General features: G+C 34.7%; 1 protein-coding gene across 1 annotated transcript in view; it reads right to left on the bottom strand.

Moving 5' to 3' along the window:
* The window catches only part of PRPF6 (pre-mRNA processing factor 6), a 70,398-nt gene that overhangs the window by 35,060 nt on the left and 18,745 nt on the right, over positions 1-16,593 (bottom strand). The window contains exons 10-13 of the mRNA XM_003757553.4: positions 9,665-9,783; positions 8,596-8,814; positions 7,625-7,747; positions 682-803 (exon numbers count right to left, since the gene is read on the bottom strand). Coding sequence (XP_003757601.1) covers positions 682-803; positions 7,625-7,747; positions 8,596-8,814; positions 9,665-9,783 — 583 coding nt within the window. The remainder of the gene's footprint in view (positions 1-681; positions 804-7,624; positions 7,748-8,595; positions 8,815-9,664; positions 9,784-16,593) is intronic.

The following is a 16,593-nucleotide window of genomic DNA, read 5'->3' as shown; positions in this document are numbered from 1 at the left end:
ATCAGTGCTTATATCCAATAAACAAAACCTCAAATATTTTTTCAATTAAAGAGACAATTAAAAATTATCCAGGACCTCCTCAAAGCACAAGAATTAGCCAAAAATCAGAACTAAGTTTAAATGAAAAGCATATGATACTAATCCCAAAATGACTCACCCTCCCACATTGTTAAAAGCAAAATTCAACTGTCTGAAGATCTCTTCAGCACGTTTACTCTCATTCATGCTAAATGAGCAATTTATCATAAGCCCCTACTGCATCAGACATTCTAAATACCTGACTGACCCCTCTCCCCCCCCCCAAAAAAAGGTTCAGTCAATTCAGTGAACTCTTAAGGATGTGCATTCTAACTCTGGACCTGCCACCAACTAAATGGTTGATACTTCTCTGTTAGCATTTCAATTTCTTCACTGAAAAATGATGATAATGCTATACATGATCCTTGTAAAGATTAACAAGAAATTCTACAAAGCAGTTGGCCAACTAAGTATTATAAAAGACTTTTATCCTCATCATGACCTCCTTCAAAATCACTCTACAGAATCAGAGGTTTATCCATATAGAACAAAGCTAATGCATTCTTAAGACATTGTAAATCCAAGTACTATTCAAATCAGAAGTTAAAACTGTTCTTATGAATATACTCCCATCTGAAAAGAAATGACCAACCCACAACATACCTGGTCCCATGGTTCTTCTCAAAGTAAGCAGCTCGCAACCACACACTTTTCTTGCTAGGAAAAACTTGCAGGGCATAGGCATAAATAGCTCGGGCACACTCCAGTGCATTGTGAGCAACACACTACACGGAAGGGAAAAATAGATAAAAATAGGCATCAGAATATTCTCCAATGGGAACAAATGGAATGATTCATCCCTATACAGTCCTGATTCCCTGGTAATGGCATTTAATAGGAATTGCATAATAATATTGGTTGATCACAATTAAATGTTATAATATGAGACAGACAAAATGTTGTATAAGAAATTGAAAAGCAAACAAGAAACATATGGGCTTTCTGTTTCTGATTGGTGCTGTTTTTTGCCAACAATTTTAAATAGAATACAAAACATTGTCTGCTACAGGTATTCTCTCACTCTCAATGACTTCATCACTTAACAATAGTTTGATTATCATCTCCATACAAATGACTTCCAGATCTATATATATCCAACTCTACAGTCTCTCTCCTGAATCCCATTCATGTATCACCAACTGCCTATAGGACATCCAAATTGGATGAACTATATGTATTTAAAACAAACTCATCATAATATTCAAAAATTCATTCTCCTCCCCAGTTTCTGTATTTCCATTAAGGATATCACCATTCTTTTGGTCACTTTTGACTCCTCACCCTCCCTCACTACACAGAACCAGATCCAATCAGCAGCCAAATCTTGTTTCTATCTTTTGGATCTGTCCCCTTTTCTCATTCACACACCCACTACCCTCGTTTTAGACCCTCTCACCCTAATTTTCCCTAATTCATCTCCCTGGCAAAAATTTCTTTCCACTCCAATCCACCTTCCACAAAGATTGTCAAAGCAATTCTCTTAAAAGTATAAATCAGACCATGTTACTCCCCTACTCAATAAATTCCAGTAACTTCTTATTGTCTTTGATATGAAACTTAAATTCCTCCATTATAGGTATCTAAAGCTTTTCACAACTTGGTCCCAACCTGCCTTTTTATATAGTATTCCTCTTCACTGTGGTTCAATAAAAAGTGACTTTCTAAAGAGTTTTCCTCATACATAACACTGGATCTCCTAACTCTAAGACTGACACATTGTAGATACTTAATGACCAATTTCAATTCAAAAAACATTGTTAAGCAATCAATTGATAAATATTTATTAAGTGCCTACTATGTGTCAAACGTGCTAAGGTACTGAAGAGACAAGTACAAAAAATAAAACAAAAACTCAAAAGTAGGTCAATCTAATGGGAGAGACAACAAATACAAATTTTAAAATAATATGGGGTGTCCCAAAAGTTTCAGTGCATTTTAAGCTTTATTAACATTAATCCATTAAAGTAGCTAGTAGCACAATGGATAGACTTTTGAATCTGGATCAAGAAAATTTGTATTCACCAATTCTTCCTGTGCAACAAGAGAACTGTTTGGTTCTGCGCACATATACTGTATCTAGGATATACTGTGACATATTTAACATGTATAGGTCTGCTTGCCATCTGGGGGAGGGGGTGAAGAGAGAGAGGGGAAAAGTTGGAACAGAAGTGAGTACAAGGGATAATGTTGTAAAAAATTACCCAGGCATGGGTTCTGTCAATAAAAAGTTATAATTGTGGGAAAAAAAATTTGTATTCAATTCAAGCTATAAACATTTACCTATATGACCACGGGCAAGTCACTTAACTTATCTGCCTCAGTTCCTTTAACTATAAAATGGGGATGATAATCATATTTACCTCCCAGGGTTGCTGTGAGGATAAAATAAGATAGTATTTTAAAATTACTTATTGTAGTCTATCATAATAAACTTTAATAAATGCTCAATTCCTTTCTTCTTGGTAAACCCTACACCTTTACTAAGATTTTTTGGAGGGATTATACTTGTTATTTAGGACAAACATAAAAGTGACAAAATACAAAGTAGTTAAAGTAGTTAAATATGAGGTAGTTTGGAAAAGACAGCAACAAGAGGTTGGAAAATGAGGAAGGGATTATGTAGAAGATGATGCTTAAAGTGAGAGACACTATGAAGTGGCAGTAAGGAGGAAGTACACATATTCCAGATATGTGAAATGGTCAATGCAAATGCAAATTTGGGAAATGGGATTATTATGGCTGAGAATCAGAGAAATAGCTAGTTTGGCTAGACCATAAAGGGTGGAGGTGGGGCTAATAGTCAACAAAACTAGATAGAAAAGTTAAATTTAGGTTGTATAAGAATTTAAAAGTTAAACAAAAAGAGTTTATATTTTATCAGATAACAGCAATCCATTAGAGTTGAATGAGTAATAAAGTCACAAAATCAGATCTGTGTTTATAAGAAATTACTTGAAGAGCAGCATATAGGAAAGACAGTAGCATGTAGGGAGAGTTTTGAGGTAGAAATTAGGAGGCTGTTGCAACTAAACACAAAGTGATGAGAGTCTGAACTGTGGTAGCCATGTCAGTGGAAAGAAGACCTGGCAAGTAAATGGATATGTGTGAAAAAGTAAAGAGCTAAGAATAATGCCAAGATTACAGCCAAGGAGACTAGCTAAATGGTGTTGTCTTTGACAGAATAAGAAAATTTAGAAGAGGAGAGAATTTAGGGGGATGATGGGAAAGAGTTTTGTATATACTGAGCTGAAGAGGACTCCAGGACATTCAGTTTGAAAAGTTCAAAGGCAACTGATGACATGGGACTGAAACTCAGAAGACTGAGGCTGGAGATAGCAATCTTGATGTTATCTGCACAGAAATAGAAAAATCATTTACAAGAAAAATTATCCAGAGACAGTGTGTAGAGGGACGAAAAAAAAAAAAAAAGGTCTAATATAGAACCCTGGGGAACAAATATAGCTAGGGATCATGATATGAATGATATGAACCATCAAAAGAGATTGAGAAAAAAGCACTCAAAAAAGTAGACAGTGAACCAGGAAAGTGTCCAAAAAACCTCAGAGAATAGAGACTATTCAGGAGGAGAAAAAGGCTAACAGTATAAAATGGAATGGATATATCGAGAAGAACAGTAACAGCTCCATGTATCTAGCACTCTGAGTTTTACAATATGCTTTACAAAAATTATCTCATTTAATTCTCACAACAAGCCTATAAAATGAGTGCTAGTAATTCCTCATTTACAGTTAGGAAATTGAAGCTTCGAGATTAGTAATGTGTCTAGTCACACAACTAGTAAGTGTCTAAAGCAAGAATGGAACCTAGATTTTCCTGATTCCAATCCCAGTGCTCTTTCCATTGCACTATTTACTGATCTCAGGACTAAAAAATTAATTAATGATTATTCAATCCGACCATTTAAGAGACCAATAGTAACTTTGGAGAAAACAATCTCAGATGAGTGATGGGGTCTGAAACTATACTGAACAGTGTTTAAAAAAAAAAAAAAAAAAAGTAAGAGGAGACACAAAGTAGAAGCAGCAAGTATAGATGGCTTTTTCATTGATGTTTGGCTGGGAAAGAGGAGAAATATATAGATGATATATGACAGATGAAGGAATAGTAAGCTCTAGTGAAGGATTTTTTAATGATGGGAGGTCATAGGTATTTCTGAGGCAGCAGGAACTGAACTAATAGGGAAAAGTTAAAAATATAGGAGAAATGTGCTGGAAACGACAGGAAGGAATAAGATTCAGTACACAAGACAGAAGAAAGCTGGAGGCAATTTTGGCTAGGAGAAGGGACTCTTCTTTATCAGACACTGAAAAATAAGAGGATAGAAAAATGATATGCTATATTATGGGACTCTGAGAATAGAAGAAAAAGTTATCAAATGGTCACTATATGAATAGAACCAAGAGAAAATTGTACATGGCAACAATAAGATTACAATAGCGAGGTGATTCAGGCCAATTCCAAAGGTCTTATAATAGAGAGAACCCGATGGTTCTATTATAAGACCTTTGGAATTGGCCTGAATCACCTCGCTATTGTAATGCTATATTGTGATCCACAATCAGCCCCACAGTCTGTTCACTTTTTTGTTGTTGCTTGTTTTGCTTTTTGTTTTTTCTTTTTTCAGTTGATTTTTTTTTTTTTGTGCAGCATGGTAATTATGGAAATATGTATAGAAGAATTGCACATATCTAACATATATTGAATTACTTGCTTAGGGGAGGTATGGGGGGAAGAAAGGGAAAAATCTAGAATACAAGGTTTCGCAAATGTGAACGTTGGAAATTATCTATGCATATGTTTTTGGTTTTTTATTTTGTTTTGTTTTTTGCCAAGGCAATTGGGGTTAAGTGACTTGCTCAGAGTCACGTAGCTAGGAAGTGTTAAGTGTCTGACACCAGATTTGAACTCAGGTCCTACTGACTTCAAGGCTAATGCTCTATCTACTGCACCACCTAACTGCCCCTCTATTTATGTTTTGAAAATAAAAAACTTTTAAAAAATAATGGTCACTATATCAAAAGGTCTTGATTTTCTCAGCAAAGAGGCAATATTCTTAACAGAGTGGGAAGGAGGAGGTTTGGGAGGTTCCTTACCTAAGGAGGGAAGAGAAGGTTTAGCTTTTGCAGAGATAGGGAATTCATTAAGGAGAAATAAAAGGCCTGTCTTGCAAAAAGGAGGGCCCATTTCAGATTAAACACCATTAATGAATCCATTCAGCAGTTGTGAAACTTCAACTATGATAAGCAGCTCATGAATAGGAATATAAAATGAAAGCTGGGCATAATCCAGGGTTAAGTTTTGACACCAAAAAAAAAAAAAGGCAGCATCAGGTTAAGGGGTCAGAAGATTCAAAGAAGAGCCAAGATGAGATAGAGATGAAATGACCAACCACCGGGCTGTGGTCAAAGAGGGAGGGAAGTGAGATCACAGCAATTCCCAGAGAAGATTAGAAAAATACTGAGGGGGATGGGAGCTTAAGAGGTTTTAATGAAAACCAAAAAAAAAAAAAAGTTTAGAAGATGTAAAGCAAAGGCAGAAGCAGTTGATAGAAAAGAATGGTCGTAGAAATAACCACTATAGATTGAAGCTAAATGCCTGGTTCTAAAGAGCATAAATTACCCTTGTCACAAAAAGCTAACAGTTATACACCAAGAGTCATGCACAAGAAAGACACAAGAAATATTACTTGTGAAGTATAATTCAGACAAAATGATACAGGAATGCCTAAATTTGACATCCATAGAAACCAATCTAAAAGCCACTTTCTAAGTTTCCAACCTCCTTCCTGGAGAATATGAATTATCACCAATCATCAAGTAAGTATGGCATTAATTAGGAAAAAAAAGGGGGATTTTTCTTGCACATTGGTTCCTTGAGTAAAATAACCAGACTATGTACCTCTGACCAGCCCAGAAAACAGCAAAGTCACACCTACCACAAAACCTCTAAATACCCAGGTTAGGCAGAGATATCAGGATGAAAATAACACAATATTCTAGACAAACTAAACAATCCATTGTTCCTAAACCTTGAACTTTCTGCTTCCACCTTCACACAAATTTATCTCCTATATTTGGAAGTGATTATCCATCTCAACCCCCCATTCAAATATGTCTATTGAAATCCTTCTCTTTCTTCAAGACCCATCAAGTGGCATATTTTGACATAAAATCTTTCCTGATAGTTTCAACTATAATGATTCTTCTCTCTTTGAATCATTCATGCCTCTCTATTTGACATCTCCCATACACTAAGCCATACTATAATCTGTATATAGTTGGATGTCCCTTTTTCTCCCCACTTTATTGTAAATTTCTTGAGTGAAGAGAACATCTTTTGTGTTAGTATCATCAAAGTCCTGTCTGGGGCCTTGTACATATTAGATAGTTAATAAATGTCTGATAAATCAACAAACTAATAAACTGAAAATGCAGAGAAAGTCTATATAATCATTTCCATAAAGAGGAAATAATAGTGAAAAGTTAAGTTTCTCAATTATTGCTTGTTTTTGTATGGTTTTGTCCCCAGTGGTGAAAAGAGTAAGTCCTTGGTACTATAAAAAGCAGTACAAAGAATGTCATACTCTTTAGCACAGGTAGAAAATTTAGAAAACAGGTACACTCATGAATTACATGTGAAAGAGGAAGCTATTTAGAGCAGAGTTTCTTAAACTGTGGGTTGCAACACACATGTTGCAACCCAATGTGGGGGGTCACAAAATTCTGACTTATTATCAAAAAAAGTTTGTATGTTTATTTTATATATCTGTATACCCAGGATCACATAAAAATTTCTCAGGTAAAAAGGACTTCAGGTAAAAAAGTTCATGAAGTCCTGGTTTAGAGGAACAATTTAAAATAGCAGATACATCCCATTATACGTTAGTCACATTTAAATAGACTACTATCAAATAAGTAAAAATAAGAAAGAAAATAGATAAACAGAGAAGACTGGCACTAACTTCAGAGAAAAAAAAATTATGGTTCTGACTAGTTAGGAAAGAAAATGTAAATTTATGATTACTTGTTCCCTATTTCAATGAGTAAAAAGTTACTATTTGGTACTGAGCTACTTATGATTCAATTACAAAGTTGATTGAAAATAGCATGCCTTCTTATTCTCTATAGATAGTCCATTTATTAAATATTGTTAGTTGTTAGATATTGTTTAACTACTCTATCTAGCTTCCTACAAGGCTCTGTTCAAGAGTTACCTCCAAGCCAAGGCCTTTTCTGATCATTTCCAATTTTTAACAGCCATTCTGCTCTCCAAACTCCTTATCTGCTTTGTATATAATTGCACTTAGTTATATGAATTCCTATTGTTTTTCCCCCATTATAATGTAACATGGCTGGACTAGTCAGAGGACTGGATGAGTTTTTCTTTTTTCTTTTGTATTTTAATAATTAGCTCAGTATTTTAACTAATACTAGAGAGTATTTTAATAAATAAAATTTCCTGAAATGAATTGCCATTTCCCTCCTATCCCCAATACACATATAGAATTAATATACACCAGACTCACACTATCTGCATCCTCCATCCAGGTATGTTTTCTATCTTCTTCCTCAATCCCAATTCCAATGACTGCACGCATAACAGCTTGGCAGGTGGCCACACTCCCAGCTTTATCACACTCCTCAGCATCCTAAATACAGAGATATAATGTTAAGTGTAAAGACTGCAGAGACTAACTTTGAGCAAGGTGTTCTCTCCAAATCAAAAGAGTCTCCTAAGGATGGCAGAAATTTTTTTTTCAATATAGAATTTGTAATATGGCACACTTTTTTTAGAATCATCCATCTCAATCACAAAACCATTTTTCATATCCACTGGCAAATTGTAATAGTCTCATACAATGTAAATTATTCAGAAATCTTGTCTCAAAAAACTTGAACCTGGAAAGATTTACATGAACTGATGCTGAGAGAAACAAACAGAACCAGGAATACATTGCACACAGTAAAAGCAAGATTGTGCAGTGATCAAATATGAAAAACTTGGTTCTTCTCAGAGGTTCAGTGATTTAAAGCAACATTAATAAACTTTGGATGGAAAATGTCATTTCCACTCAGAAAGAGAAGTATAGAGATTGAATGCAAATCAACATATGCTTTGTTCACTTGTTTTCCCTTCCATCATAGTTTTCCCCTTTTGCTGTGATTTTTCTCTCCTAATATGATTCATAAAATACATGTTAAAAAAATTAAATAAAATATCTATGTGGAGAAACAAACAAAAAACTTCAACAAAAAGGTTACTGTGAAAGAATAAAAAGCTTGGTATTACAGGCATGTGGCAAATATCTATATCTATCTATATCTATCTATTTAGTTTTGTTAAAAGTACACAAATGTCAATGACTTATGTAAGATTCCTCTCACCTAAATGTGCTGGTTGTTTTTCCTCAACATTGATGCGTCTAATATGTATTATCATTTTTAAAATGATTCTGTATTATAGTCATTTAAAACAAAAATAGATACGGATCACTACCTGGATCCATTGCTCTCTGTTGATTTCTACACCATTTGCTCTAAGTGACGTGATGGCTCTGTCAATGATTTTCTCCACCATTTGAGTATTTCCATTGGCTTCCTCTAGTTTTGCTGCAGTAATCCAGATATGCCTATCTGTGGGAATGTTCTCACGTGCTTTGTTTAAGACTTTTCGGGCATTCTCATAGGTCTCCAGTCTTGCCAAAGCAAGCCAAAGCTGTATGGAAGAAAGACATCATAAATAATGAGATAGATTAGCAGGCCAAAGAAAACAGTGCTCTCAAGGCAGCAGTATGAACAAACCTGAATGTGTGCTATGAAAAAGGCAAGTAGGAAATGCTACTACCACTTACGCAAATGTCTCTTTAAACAAAACTAGTTGTATATGAAAACTGAATTTTATTTTAAAAATGAATTGGTTGATTTTTCTTATAACAATTTCTCATTCAATGAAACCATCTCTTAAGTTGACTACTAACAAGTCAATGATTCTGTGACATTATTCATTAAAACCATTTCTTTCAAATTAAATTTTTAAAAAACCAGGATCTCTATATCTCATCACCAAGGATGAAAATATAGTACAGACTGGCACAAGAGCTTTTCTCTATTTCTGATTTTGGCTGATTCCTCCTCTTTTTATTTCCTGGCCACATTAACCCTGTTCTCCTGGTCTAACTATATTAATGCTAAATTTAGCACAGATATTCCATTATCTAATACCTAGTGCAGCTCAAAATGATCAAGCTCAGATATAAGCACAAGATCAAGAATCACTGCATTAAACAAAAGGAAAAGAAAAAAGCTGTAAAAATCTAGACACTTGATTGGCTTTTAGGACAGAGATAATATAAACAGAAGTATAATTTAAGGGTAATATAAAGTGACCATTCTTGCTTATCAAATAAGCAAAAAACTCCACATTGACATACTATCCAGTTGCAATAAACAAAATAGACCTAATAAAGGTTCAGTAAGGAACTATTTTCCAAAATTCCAAACTTTCAACCTATGTCTAATATAATCCAACCTGAAATAGTTACCTGGAAATAACTTCAATGGCTTACCTCCACACTAGTGGGGCAGCATTCCACAGCTCGACTTAGCATTATTCTAGCATCTTCTGGCTCTTCCAATTCTACAGCTGCCTTCCATAAGCGAACAGAGTTTGGCACATGTTCAAGAGCTGAGAAAGATAAACTGAGAAATTGAGTCATGGAAAACAGAGTACAGAGAGGAGATTTATGTGCACTATAATGCTGCAGCCAACATAATAAAGTAGTACCGCCTCTAGGACCATAATCATTATACATTAAAAATATCAGAAACCAGCAATCCCCCAAAGATGGGAAGAGGCCTCCTTCTTTTGGGGATTTGTTTTGGTAGGGAATTTTTTTTAAAGTGAAACTAAATAATACATTAGAAAAAAAAATCAGAAATTCTATACTGACAATGCTGCTTGGATGTACATAAGCTGTGCATTAACCTATTCTTATCCAAGTAGTTTCAAGTGAAATTACGTTGGAGCACAAAGAAACAAATTTGTTTCTTTAAATTTGTTCTATTTAAATTTGTTGAACACCTCAAAGGCATTCTCATCAGTTTTAAATTCTGCTTAGAGCTATACTGAGTCTATATTAACTTTAATACATATTTTAAATAACAAAGCTAGAGACTATTTGGCATAAATCAAACAATTCCCTGATCACTACAGAAGATGTATCTTTCCCCTTTCTAAAGGGATTAAAGTGAATATTCTAAAATATAGCTCATATATCACTTCCCTCAAAAATTTGCCAACAGATCCTATTGCCTCTACAATAAAACACAAAATCCTATGGTTGGCATTTAAATCCCCTATGATCTGACTCTCACCTATCTTTCCAATTCTATTTTGTAATATTCCCCTTTGCTAACTTTCCATTTCAAGGTGACCTCCCAGCTGTACACAGCATTTCACTTCCACCCCTGTGTCATTGCAGAAATGGTCCTTAAAGTCTAGAATGTACTCTCTCCTCACTTTCACTTAGTAAAATCTATCTTCTTTCTAACTAAGGCTCAAATGCCAACTTAGACACAGTCTTTCCTGATCCTACCCATTCTTAGTGCTCTTTCCCTCCTAAAAAGTTTATTGCTTAAGAGTTGACAAAAGCAAACACTTTTTCATACATCAACATGTTGATATGTTTTGCTTGATTTACTCTTATTTGTTAGAGGTAAGAGTGTCTATTTAGGGTTGGGGCAATAAATGGATAGCAATAGTGATATCAAAATGGAATAAGAGCATCAATGAAACATTTAAAAATATAAGAGAGTATAAATCCAGAAAAGGGAAACCCAGGAAAATGTAAGCTCCTTAAAGGTGAATTTTTTCATTTTTGTCACTGTTTCAAAGAACTTAGAAGAGGTACCATGCATATGGATACTGTTTTAACTAAATCAGAATCATAAAGTCATGTCACTTACATAATAGATGTTAATCTTGACAGGTACAACATAACATTTGCTTGCATCTACAGATTCTTACAAATAATAGCCACAACTTCAACTGTCTAAATTAGGTCCCCCAAATGCAGCTTTATTTTAAGCATTCACTGACAGCTTAAAGGATAACCTAGCTTTCTCAAAAGCAATTTATCATTCAGTCACCCAAAAAAGTCATTAGAATTCTGGTTTCAGAATCATTAAAAAGCAATGTGTTAAGCCAATGCTAACATTAAGATCCAAGCAGTTGAACTCTAAGTGTCATTTTGGTAACTCGATATTCTTTCAATTTCTCCAAGGGGTTTTCAACTTAATGTTGTCCAAACATTCTTCCCTCCTTAGAGAAAATATGCTGTCAACAGACTAGCTCCTGCTGCACAGTTCAGAGTATCCCAAGCTACAAACAACTATTCAAGACATGTCTTCTGATGACCTTGAACTATAATTAAGCTAACAATACCCCAAAGAGATTCTGCCACCCTACATATGTAAAACCAATCAAAAATGTATTCAGGAAATTTGCTGCTTTAGTTCTCCTGTGAATAGTGAAGTATATACACATACATTAATTGCCCTTCATCACAGTCAATGCAGCAGGAGAATCAGTAGAGCTTTTCTAAATGAATAAAGCTAATTGCTAATAGCATGATGTGTTATTCATCAGAAAAATGTTTTCCTGGTTGCAAAGATAAGCAGTCCATTTCTATAACCCAAGACAGATGCTAGTCTTCTGCTTGTGGCCTCACTTTAAAGTGATGCTGGCTCAGAATCCTCCAATGAATAAGTAAGATTACAGTAATAAAATCAGGCTTCACCAAAGGAAGACACACAAAAACAAGCACAATGCCAGTAAAACTTAGGAAAGCAGAGATCCCACAAGATACAAATTTCTTCTGGCAACCAGAAGAGTTCATAAAATTATCACAAACCACAATGAGGTGATTTTTAAATAGCCACAGCTGAACTCCCCTGGATGTCAGCATTTTATTGCACTGCGGTATGAAATAAATAAATATCAGTATATGAAACTGATAGCCAGGTGGTGAAAAATAAGAAATGAATGAAAACTTTAATGATACCTTTAGTACTCCAATAGAGTTTATCAAGGGAGACTTTCCTCAAATTCTCTTGACATAATGAAGATTCTAATGAAGGATACAGATTTTCCATGACCAAATACCCTTCTTTTTCACTCATATATTTCTTTGATGATATTCTTTAAACTATTTCTCCATCATAAATGTCGATTTGTAATATACTGCAACTTTATCACACCCAACACATACCTCTCTACTGTCCTTTGGAGGACACTCAACTTTAATTCTTCAGAAAGCAGTGTTCTATGTAAATGTATTGATAATAAAAAGAAAGGCTTTCTTTTTATTAGAGCACAACTAAACAAAATGTGATACATTAATAGAGTAATAGAGAGGATATTGGACTTGTCAGGAACATCTGAGTTCAAATTCCATCTCAGACATTTACTGTGTGACCTTATGCAAATCGCATAATCTCTTTGTACAACTAAGTTTTTTTTATTGATAATTTTTCTATAAGTTACCCCTTTAGAGAATCCGTGTCCTTCTACTTTATCTTTTGAAGATACTCTTGCCTTCCCTTAAGTACTATTTAAAATAATATATGCCCCTCAAAAACTAATTTTAGATCTTTTAATTTTATGTGACTATTCCTTCAACATTTAGTTTAATCATTCCCTAAAGCATTCTTTCTCCTTGGTTGGTGACTTTTCACGATCACTATGCATCCCAAAACACCTAGATAGTATGCCCACACACTATAATTGATCCTTCAAAATTGTTGGATATGACAGATACTTTTAGGAATCCTATAACTGCCCCATTTCATTGTAAAAGTTGTAGTGTGGCTGTAACACAACTGCTATTAAACAGATTTTTTTTTCTCTCTCACAGAGGATAGCTTGAATCAACTAAATGTGTTAGACGATATTCCAAATGTTGTCTAGCCTACATTAGTCCTGCTATTCATTTCTGTGACAAGCTTATTTTTATACTGATGAAGTAATTCAATGAACTGAGCAATTAAAGACATTTTGTAGTGTGGAAAAAAAGGATTTTCCCCTCATTTAGCTATTCTTGTTTGTACATAATCTTTTTGTACCTCAGTTTATCTGTAATATGAGAAGGCTGGACTGAATAAACATTTAAGTTCCCTTCAAATTCTAAATATGTGATCCATTGTACAAAATATTACTACATAATAGGAAACAACATCAAGGAATCAGAGAAGCATAGGAAGATTTATATGAACTGACATAATAGTAAGCAGAACCAAAACCCAAGCACGAAAATAATGGAAAATGAAAAGATCAACAAAACAATAAAAAAAAAAAAAATAGTGTGAAAATATGATGAGTCTTCTTGGCCCCAAAGAAGAGAGAAGAGAATCAGTAGATTGGAAGAAATTGAAAATTAAGAGAGATGACAGAAGAAATATCTACCTTGCTTTTGTTACAGTCTACAGCATCCCAAACTAACAAATTCAAAATATGCTTTCTGATTATCTTGAAAATTAATTATACAAACAAGTCTCAAAGACAGACTTTTTTTGTGGCCTCACTGTAAAGAAATGCTGACTCAAAATTCTCCAATGAGTAAGTGAGATTATAGTAATGAAACCAGACTTCAGCAAAGGTAATCACCTAGACATGCCCTTTACTAAATTCACTGAAAAAATGAATGGAAAAGAGCCCAGAGTAGAGAAAGGAGAGCATTCCAGCCCTGGGAGACAGAGAAAATTCTTGTTTGTGGAACAGTCAAGAGGCTAGTTTTAGACAAAGGTGTCAGAAAACTAGAAAAAATTGATCTTCCTGTTTAAAATGTCTTAAAAATTAATCTGTTATGTTTCTGGATTTCAGAATGTGTTGACACCAACTTGGATGTCTTCTGAATGTATCTGGCCAAATTCAGCTACTCTTCCAAATTTCATCTTTACAAAAGCCATTCATTTTCCTTTTCTCACATAATCCATTATGTACTGAAGGACTAGGCCCAATGGTGGTAGCACTAACATTGTAATTTAAAGAAATCACTAAAAAACACCAGTAGAACTGGACTTTGGATTACGTCTTTCTGCTACCTGAAAGGTTTATTGTGAATATTGAATGAAATAATTTAAGTAAAGTGTTTTACATACCTTAAAGCTCTATGTAAATGCTGATATAATTCTTGTATAAAATACAAATGTTGGGGCAGCTAGGTGGTACAGTGGGTAGAGTACTAGCCCTGAAGTCAGGAAAACCTGAGGTTCAAATGTGGCCACAGACACATATGTCTTCCTAGCTGTATGACCCCGGGCAAGTCACTTAACACCAATTGCCTCAGCAAAAAAAACAACAACAACAATAATAATAATAATAAAACACATGTTTGGAGGAGCTTCTTTTGATCAAACTCACTACAAGTTCATTTTCAAATAATAAATATTTGTGAAGGGCCTCTAATGTGCCAGGCTTTGTGTTAAAACTCAATTGTTTGGGGCAATTTTGTGAAATGAGAGCTTGTAGTGTTTTGTGATCCTTGCAATGTTTTTTAAAAGGGTTTTTACTCTAAATTGATGTTAACCTTCTTCTCCATGCTTAACTGGATATTGGCCAACATGGTTCCTGATCAATTTTTAGTCTCTTTGCTAGGGCAATAGTGAGGAATTGGTTGTGTTTTTTTTTTTTTAATTAATGAGAGAAGATAAAATCAAGGGTACATGATGAGTAATTGACCTTAAGCATAAGGATGACTCTTTATCAAAGACCAGAATGAAGAAGGAAACAATGGGCAGGTGCATATGGAGGAAAAAAAAGAAGAGAGTTCCCAGTAAATATTCTCAATTTAGGGGCAGCTAGGTAGTGCAGTGGACAGAGCACTAGTCCTGAAGTCAGGAGAACCTAAGTTCAAATCTGGCCTCAGACACTTAACACTTCCTAGCTGTGTGACTCTGGGCAAGTCACTTAACCCCAATTGCCTCAGAAAAAAAAAAAAAAAAATCTCAATTTTTTTCAGTGACATTTAAGGCAAGATTCTTAGCCCAAGGCTGGGGAGGAGAAAAGGTTTAAAATAATTAGGAAGGAATAGGACTATGGTGCTGTAGTGAGGGCCCAGTTGAGATGAAATAGAATAATTTATAATGGACTTACTAGTTACATGACTCTCTAGCTTCATTCAATAGTAACATGAGGAGAAGGAAATGAGGAGAATGGTAGAAATAATCCAGAGCTGAGATTTGGCAAAGTATATAATGAAGGATAAGAGGACAAGGTATAAGAGAACAAAGTATAGGATAAAATTGAACTGTTTCGCTGAGGTGGAAATGGAATAGTGTAGGGAGAGATGAAGAGACTGAAGGTTATGAGAGGGCAAATAACAGGTTGGGTTGTAAAGGAAAGGAGAAAATTGAGTAATAAAAGATGATCATCTCTGTCTAGCTGAGATGAAATAAAGGAATAGATCTTTGAGTAGAAATGAGAAACAGGGGAATTAGGATATTTAAGGGAACATTAACATTTATGCTGAAAATCCCTGGCATAAGGGCAGTAGAATGAGGTAGAAAGACTGTGAGTCATGCACTGAACTCTATGAGGAAGAAGGGAAAAGAGACTATGTAGAAAACGACCAACAACAATGTAAACTATGTAAACCTCAAAGGCAAAAAGCTTGATGTAACTGGTAAAGGGAGTATCTGAAGTACTGATGGATAGCAAGAAGTATTCTGACTCACTCATCAGAAGCAGAATTGGGGTTATAGAAAAAAGGAGTCAGCAACAAAAAGAATAAACAGTAATAGTGTTGTCTACAACAAGCAAAGTCTGAGTACCTGAAGATGGAAGGAGAAAGAAAAAGGTTTAAAATGAAAGGAAGCTTGCTTAATTACAGAAAGAGTAGTCTCAAGGACATTGTAAATGGAATAGGCTAAACTAGAGTGGATCATCTTGGGGACAGAGCTGAGTTAGATGGGAATGATGAAGCAGACAGCTATGGCTAAAGAGGGAGATTTGTTCTTTGGCAGTGAGAGGTTCAGCATCCGTGGGACAGGAAGAATAAGGAAACAATGAATCATTAAGGATGACCAAGAAGATCAATGGATGAGGAGAGAAAGACAAATGTTTAGGAGGTTCAAGATCATTCTTTGATGAAACTCTGTCGTGTTTCAGTAAGCCTGAGGAAACTTGCATAGTTCCAACCCTGTGGTCTATAAGAAATGTCTAACTCAATGCCCTCAGCTATATGGAGTGAGAGAGTAAACCTAATCATACTAAGAATAGAGAAATATTTAACAAAACAAATAAAAAAGTATAATAGAATGTATAATTTATGGTTTTTTAAATCACTATGCAATTCCCAGAGGGATTCATTTCTATTTGAGTTTGAAACTATTAGTCTATAAACATGCCAATGTTTATCCATGTTTCAAAAATCCCGATTAGCTTCTACAATTCCCAATAGCTATGGTCTTGTATCTTTCCTCTCCTATTGCTAAATTT

The sequence above is a fragment of the Sarcophilus harrisii genome, chromosome 2 (assembly GCF_902635505.1).
Source record: "Sarcophilus harrisii chromosome 2, mSarHar1.11, whole genome shotgun sequence".
In the NCBI taxonomy this organism is placed as follows: Eukaryota; Metazoa; Chordata; class Mammalia; order Dasyuromorphia; family Dasyuridae; genus Sarcophilus; species Sarcophilus harrisii.
This window is presented reverse-complemented; position numbering and strand designations above follow the sequence as displayed.